This window comes from Geospiza fortis, unplaced genomic scaffold (genome assembly GCF_000277835.1).
Source record: "Geospiza fortis unplaced genomic scaffold, GeoFor_1.0 scaffold417, whole genome shotgun sequence".
Classification (NCBI taxonomy): domain Eukaryota; kingdom Metazoa; phylum Chordata; class Aves; order Passeriformes; family Thraupidae; genus Geospiza; species Geospiza fortis.
In genome coordinates this window covers 534,533-542,640 of record NW_005054535.1, presented here as the reverse complement: position 1 = coordinate 542,640, position 8,108 = coordinate 534,533, and the positions used below count along the sequence as shown (strand labels likewise).

Below are 8,108 nucleotides of genomic sequence, written 5' to 3'. Positions count from 1 at the left end.
CTGGAACACCGGGGCATTTTCTCTGCAAGGTTTCCAGGGTTGGGGAGGGGAAAGGAGAGTTTCACTGTGGCTTTAGAAACATTTCAGCTGACACCTTGCATGTTCAGCCAGCAAGGCCTCACTGCTGGGCCCATCTGTAGCCCCAGGGAGCTCAGGGCTCCATCCCTGCTTCCCCTGGCCCTGCACAGAGCAGTGAGCTCAGCCAAGGCAGCTCCACCTGCCCACAAAGGGAAGGAGTTTGTTATTTCCATTCTCACTCCGTTATTTTTCAGTTATTTGTGCTGAAAATACACCTGGGCTGCCTGTTTATGGCAGAGCTGATTAAAGCAGGAGCCAGCTGCAGATGCTTAGCTGATGACCCCAGACCTGCTGGCTCAGTGATGAGCCAGCTTCAGGGCATCCAGAGAGCTCCACACCAGTGTGGAACCATCCTCTCTTCTCCAGAAAAAAACAAAAATCCCCCCCAGCTGCTCAGGTGTTCTTCCCCAGCAGCACTGAAAGCAGAACACAGACTGCCAGCAATCTAAAAAAAAAAAAAAATCATTTGAGGGCTGGAAGATGAATTTTTGTACAGCATGAAAGAAAACTGTATTTAGTTTGTAACTGAACTGCAAACTGGAGGCCAGACAGGTGGAACTCAACAGAAGGAATGCTGGAGCAAAGAAGATAAACATTATTGGGAGGATAAACTGAGTCACAAAAGGATGATATTTTATTTTAGGATTTAAGGTTCATAGTTCAGACAAGCCCAGGCTGTAGCAAGCCTGAGCGGCCCAGAGGTGGCACATCAGTGTCCCACAGACACCCACACAGGGCAAAATGAGGGTGTCTCCCAGCACAAAGTATGACTGAGCACTTTTACACATGCTTGTAACTTAAACCAGACTGATTAGAACAATCTGACATTTTAAAATGCAAAGTGTAGCCATGAACTGCACAAACACCCATCTCTCTCTTCTGGGAACACTGTGCCAGACACATGGTGCCTGATTTAAGGAGATTTTTGTGCTTTCTCATTTCAGTAAACATCTGTTTGCTCCACATGACTCCACACAAGCACAATCCAGGATCTTGGGCACTTTCTCCATAGTTTATACTTAGCCCACTTCAGGTTTTTAGTAAACTTTTCTTGTCGGAGAGCAGTATAGGAAATCTAAAGACAGCAAAGGCACCCACATGCAGCATTTTGACTGCAAGTCTCACTTTTTACATGACCAAAAAAAAAAATACTTCAGGAGTTGCCAGTTACAAGAAGCCAGAAAAGGAATAGATTCTGCAAATTTCCAGCAAACACACTGCCTGGCTTCCTGCATCTCTTCAACCTGATCTGATGCTCTCACTTTGTTGAATGACCACAGATAAACCAGCAGTGAAATGCAGGGACACATAAAGCAGAGATTCAGGTCAGCTCTCAGACTGCTTCTGAGCTGGGAAAAGGAGACCCCAAGCAGCAGCTCCACAGCACTGACCTTACCTGGTCCTGTGGTGGCAACAGCTCTGCAGCTGATGTCTCAGGTGCCTCCAAGGGCACTGCAGGAAGAATTGTTGCTTACCCCAAGCTCTTAAACCTTCCCTGCACTAAAAACCCAGCCAGGGCTGCAGCACATTCTGAGGTGGGTAAAAAATCCCTTGGATTAAAAGCACCTGAGAGCTGCAGCCAGGGCTGGGTGAAGCAGCAGGAGCTTCCCAGGAAGGGCACGTGCTCTCCCTGCAAGCTGCTACGGCTGCTGCACGCCATCACAGAGCCATGGGAGCAATGAGGATGGAAAAGACCTCCAGGATCATTGAGTCCAAGCCTTGGCTGCACAGCACCATGGCAGCTAAACCAACGTGCCACATCTAGTCATTTCTTGAAGCATTCCAGGGATGGTGACTCCCCCAGCACACCCACAGCCAGCCCCAGAAGGGTTAGGAAACAGCATCTCTTTATAAAAACGGAGGTTGGGGGAATCATATTGAATGGATTAATTTGGCAATTTCAGCAGCAGCAGCAGTGTTCTCTCTGCCACAGCCAGCCCTGTGCTGTGCTGTGCTCAGGAAGGTGAGGCAGAGGGCACAGAGGGTCCCTGCCCCATCCCAGGGGGGCTTTTAGGGGCACTGTGGGCACTCAGAGAGAACCACACCTTCAGCTCATCGTGTCCTGACTCCATTCCCCACTCCTCTCCATCATTTCACCTCATCAATCTGTGATGTTAAAGCCCATGGTTTATTTATTTCTTTACTTCACTAATAAAGCACATTATCTACAATGATTAATTTTGCAATAAAGAAACAACACTACTACAAATGGTGATCTAAGACAACCTAAGGGGACTCTATAAAGTTCACATCCTAAATCCATCTCTCTGTTAGCTGTGAAACATCATTCCTCAGAGTACTTGGCTTGTTAATGGAATTCTTCTACAACCAAGTCCATGGCTCTGTCCCCATGTGGGAAATAAGCACCAGTCCCAAGCTAAGGAATAATTAATTTACCAGTTTTGAGGGGGGTTTGGTTCAAACCTCAAAAATGCGGATTTGTTATTTCACTTAACTGTGATACAACAGGATTATCTCAGACATCAGATATTCATTCTCTTAGAGTACTGGTGATGGATGAGAATACTAAATGGAAGGAGGAAGGATAATGAATACAGAGTGGTATGGGTCCATGAAAAAGATAATGAATACAGAGTGGTATGGGTCCACTGAAATGGAAGAACCAGTCCAATTAACAGAATAATGAATTTCAGCTTGGTCGATAAATGTAATCATTTGGGTAAGATATTCTTTGTCTTTCATAAACTATTTGAAATCATACAAACATGACATTTCAATTAGGGCAAAAAAGACATAATGATAGAGAGCCAAGTTGTCAGAGATCAAACAGATAAAACCCCAGACTGCTGGGTCCCACAGCAAAGAGGGGAAGACAGAGACAATCCATTCCCTGTGGGGCTCCACAGGGAAAAGTCCTTGGCCTTCTGCTCTCTGGTACTTTGCCAGCAGCCTAAAGGAGCTATAAAAACATCACTGCTGAAGTGAGGGAGTGTCACAAGCTGGAGGAGCTGGCCATGAGCTCCCCCCAGCCAAAGCCCCGGGCTGGCTGAACCTTTGCTCAGGCTTAAAATGGAATGAGAGGTCTGGGCACCAGCAGCTCAGGACACCTGTGCAGGGGAACTGCCACAGCCAGGAGGGGGATCTCAGCCCAGGCAGGAGATCTCAGCCCAGCTAGGGGATCTCAGCCCAGGCAGGAGATCTCAGCCCAGGAAGGAGATCTCAGATCTCAGCCCAGGCAGGGGATCTCAGCCCAGGCAGGGGATCTCAGCCCTGGCAGGAGATCTCAGATCTCAGCCCAGGCAGGAGATCTCAGCCCAGGCAGGAGATCTCAGCCCAGCTAGGGGATCTCAGCCCAGGCAGGGGATCTCAGCCCAGGCAGGAGATCTCAGCTGGACACTGCTGAGACAGGGGCCTGCTCAAGGCCAAAGGCACAGGTGGAGGCAGAGAGCCCCCTCTGCCCCTGCCCCCCATGCTAGGGCACCACCTCACTGCACACAGCAGTGAGGAGGCTCAGAGGCTGCCTGGGTGCAGCACAGGGGCTCAGCTGGCACAGCAGATGCCAAGGCAGGCACCCAGGGGACATCACAAGAGATGCTGGTAAGGGAGGGCTCCAGCCCAACAAGGCACCACAAGGAACCAGGGTTAAGGCTTAAACTAAGCAGGTTAAGACTATCATGGGGATGTTTTTACAGTGAGGGCAATTAGCTATTAGGAATTCTTCTCAGAGGTTGTAATGGGTTCTCCACTACTCATTTATTAACTTTGATCATGAAGATAGGATCTCTGTCTAATCAGCCAGCTCTGGTTCCTACAGGAATTCAGGGCAATCCTGCAGCCATGAAGATGGGAGTGACGTGGTCCACGAGGGTCCTTTCTGCAAGCATGCAAGCTCTTAACATCACCTCCCAGCCCTCTGCTTGCCCTCTTTACCTGACAGCTGCTATTTCAATGGTTGCACATATCTGTACAATAACAGGTCTTTAGACAATGCAGTCATAAATCGTGTGTGACCTCAGCCACTGCTTGGAGCACGAGCCCAGGCCATCAGGCCAAGCTTTGGGAGGGCTGAGATCAGTGAGGGAGCTGTGAGGAGCAGGATGGAGGAGCAGGAGGGCTGGGCTCCAGCATCCCTGCTGCAGAGCAGCGAGATGGAGCCGCTGTGCCCACCTGAGCAGGTCCAGGGAGCCGCTCTGCCTCCCTCCCGCCAGCGCATCACTTGAACACGGACGGGAACGTGGGGCAGTCGGGCGATTTCATCTTCTTCATAAACTTCTTGAACTCTTTGTTCTTCTTGTCCCACTTGTAGATGGCTGTCAACAGGTACTGGGTCTTCACCTGGCGGCCCATGATGAGGAAGTAGTGGCTGAGGTTGTCCAGCTGGTGGCAGGGACAGTCTGCCCCGTTTTTTAGGAACAGCACCAGCTTCTTCAGGTTCTTCTTCCGGATGGGCCCCAGCTTCAGTGCCTTCCTCTTCCGTGGAATGATCATCTTGTCCCCATTCTCCTTCTTCACTTCCTTTATGGTCATCTTAAGGGCTGCAAAACAAGATGGGAGAGGGGAAAACCAAAACTCCTAAGCAGCTTTCTCCAGCACAAAGCCTCTGCTCCATGAGGCTGAGGGGGCAGCAATGCCCTGTCCCTGTCCCTCTGCAGACACACAGTGCCCTGCTCCCCTCCTGCATTCCCCTACTCTGCTCCTGAATCCTCCTCCTCCTCCATGGCATCACCCTGGCCATGACTTGGCCCAGTATGACACCCATACCCTTGCACCTGAGGGGGAGTGTCACGGACATATTTCATGAAAAATCCTTTCCTTAGGATCATTTCTCCTGAGAAGCTGAGAAGCTTCAGCTTCTCCATGTTTTGCTGCTTTGGAATATGATTTGGAGAATTGTTTACCCAGCATGTGAATTGTTTTTACTTGATGACCAATGACAGCCACCTGTGTCGAGCTGTGAGCAGTCACAAGATTTTATTATAATTCCATTCCTTTCCTTGCTAGGCTTCTGATGAAATCCTTTCTTCTATTCTTTAGTATAGTTTTAATATATCTTTTAATATAATATAGATCATAAAATAATAAATCAGCCTTCTGAAACATGGAGTCAAGATTCTCGTCTCTTCCCATGTAGGGATTGCCTGAAAATTCCACAGGGGAGCTGCCCCATGCCCAGGAGAGCACCAAGGTAAAACAGTGACATCTTTGTTCCCCTTCCTGCAGCAAAGCACCCAGCACTCCCCATTTGAGAGGGGACTTGTTCAGCTGCCAAGCACAAATGTTAACTGAGTAAATTAGGTGACTTCCCTGCTCTAGAGGCATGGAGAGACTCTTGAAAGGATCATTTAAAAGGTCAATTTGGCTTCTCAAGCATTTGTTTGCAGTCACACCGGCCCTGAGGTGCCTGTGAAACAAGTTTCCAAGCACTGGATGTCCCTGCATCAGAGCTGTGGAGATCCCAGCATGCAGTCATGGGCCTGGGAGAAGGGAAGTTGGTCTGACACAACTGCCATGGAAAATACTCTCTCCTCTTTGTGTTCAGCATTTTCCTGAGTTAACCACAATCCTCTCCCACCCCAAAAAAAAGAAGAAAAAAAAAGGGTTTTTTTGCCATGACCATGAAAAGGAATTTTGCATACATGGGAAAAATGATGAAAATGTGTTGTACATTAAAACATCATTTCAGTGCCATTTGGCTCTGCCTCGTTTTTGGGGAAAAGCACATATGGACCAAAATTGCTAACATATTTTCATCATTTGGGAGTTTACTTCAGAGCTGCAGATAACTAGTGCTCAGAGAGGTGATTGGTTGGCTGCTGTGCCTTCTCATTAGAGTCTCAGGGCAGTTGCAGGCAGTCCACAAGAACCTCTGGCTGGGAGATGAGTCCTCACAGCATCATTCCTTGAAGTCCTGCTCTGCTGGAACACACAGCAGTGAACACGTGTTGCTTCCTGGGCAGGAGCACTGCTCACTGCTCCAGACACAGATGGCAGCAGGACAGCACAATGACAATCCTGAGCAGGCAGCAGACACTCAGTGTCACCACCCTGACAACAGGAGCACTGGTGTTTGCCTGCCCCTGTGCCAAAAACATCCCTTAGGTTTGCCAAGATCCTTGTCATGTTACACTGCTATTGTACAAGAAAGTCATCTAGGACTGGAAACCTAAGTGAAATTTTCATTCCATCTGTTTTACAAATGCAGGAGCTAAAGAAACTCCTGAATTTAAGGAGCTAAAGATGCTGAACCAGATCAGTTTGCAACAGATCTGGAAAATGAAGTAAGTACTTTTCAAGCAGCTCCAAGCTCCACGACATCAACTGGGCTGCAGTAGCAGCAACAACCCTCAATGTCAGCCTCACTTCCTTTATTCATGCTGCATGGAGCTCTTGCACTAAGAACAGAGGTGGCCAGGGCAGGAGGGATCAAACAGGGAGAGGTATAAAACACCATTACAACAGCACAATAAGAGATTTTTGCAAAATGGCTTTTTTGCTTTGCCGAGATCACTGCAAAATTTGATCCTTTTTGCTGGAGGAAGAAAAGGATCTGCCAGCTAGTGGAGGTGTTGATCTAGTCCAAGTATCACACAGCATGGAAGACAAAGAAGGCCTGGTGATCCTGTGCTGTGGGAGCTCACAGCTGCTCCCTTCCCTGCACACAGCAGTTTGTGAGCCAGCAGGTTCATGGGAGCTGCCCAGGGGGACCATAAATCCAGATGTAAACCAAAACCTCATCCAAACCTTGCTCGTGCAGAGCAGCACACAGAGCCAAGATGGGATAAGGCCAAGGGGGATGAAGGAGGAGGCTGACCAGGGGTGCAAATAGTTTGTGTCAGGCTCTGCTCTTCCCAGCACAATGTCCTTGCAAGCAGCAAGAGCCTGCAGTGCTGCCCTGGCTCATGGGCCACCAAGCTTCACCTGCCTTTGGTGCTGCAGGCTGAGCAGTCACACAAGCAGGATGATCTCTGCTCAGCCCTCACTCCTCTGGCTCCCCAAATTCCCCTTGCTCACTAAATTGGGCCACATTCCCTAAGTTCCAACTCACATTCCAGGTGAGATTCCCAGGTGTGAGAGCTGGCTTCCACAGTGGCAGGACAGACACACAGCTTTGGCAAACACCAGAGAAGGGGTTCCTGAGGGTGCACTCATTCCAGGGCTCATCCCACTCCAAGAGCTCACCTCCATGCAGTGGGAGGCAGCCTCCAACTTCTGGCTTTCCTAGAATATTTGTTGGGGGACCCTGGTGCTGCAGCAGCTCTCCTGGTGTCCCCCCAGCCCTTTTTGCCAGGCAAAAGGCTCGAGCAGGATGCTTTGAGTCTTGGCTCCAGGACCCAGCAGAGCTGCCAAAGCAAACAGCTTCCTCACTGGGAGCCTTGGCCTTCCCACTCCCCCCATGCCACACCAAATCTGTCTCAGCAGCAAGTGGGAGAAGGGCCAGAATCACTCTGAGATCCCAGGACAGGCTTGCTGAGACAGATTTCACCTTCAGCTGTGGCTGCCAGGCAGGAGCTGAGCCCAGGAGAGCTCTCCACAGCAGGAGCATGTGCCACCTTGCCAGTGCAGCAGCTGCATTGTGACCAATGCATCAGCAGTGGCACTGGTGGCAGCACGAGTAGCCCAAGAGGGCTGCAGGATCAACACAACACCCACAAGCCCTTCGTAGCATTTACTTTCATGGGACACACACAGTTCCAGCACAGCCTTCTCCAAAGACAGCACTGCACTGGGGTGGTCACCAGCTGAGAGCAGAACCCCTGTGCCCTGTTCACAAACCACTGCCAGGCACCATTCCTCCCCTCTCTTTCAGCACAGAACCAGGATGCTGTGTCTGCTGGGGCCCCACTCCAGCACCTCATGTGCAGGAAAGGGAATGTGAAAGAAGGGAAAGCTCCACTGTTCCTTCAGCCTCATTTTTCCTTCCTTTAGAAATCACTGAGAAGGAAGAAACCTGCCAGAAGACACATTAGGGCTGTAACAGGAGAAGGCTGCAGGCAAGGACCTGTCAGTCACAGAGAAAAAATAAACAGCATGTATTGATTGTTCTGCAGTCCCCAGTGCCACAGAGCCCG

At 49.7% G+C, this 8,108-nt stretch overlaps 1 protein-coding gene across 1 annotated transcript in view; it reads right to left on the bottom strand.

Moving 5' to 3' along the window:
- Positions 1 to 3,770: 3,770 nt before the first annotated feature.
- SFRP1 (secreted frizzled related protein 1) overlaps positions 3,771 to 8,108 on the bottom strand; it is a 24,675-nt gene continuing 20,337 nt past the window's right edge. The window contains exon 4 of the mRNA XM_031063831.1: positions 3,771 to 4,574. Within this exon, the coding sequence (XP_030919691.1) occupies positions 4,252 to 4,574 (323 nt within the window). The 3' untranslated portion in view covers positions 3,771 to 4,251. The remainder of the gene's footprint in view (positions 4,575 to 8,108) is intronic.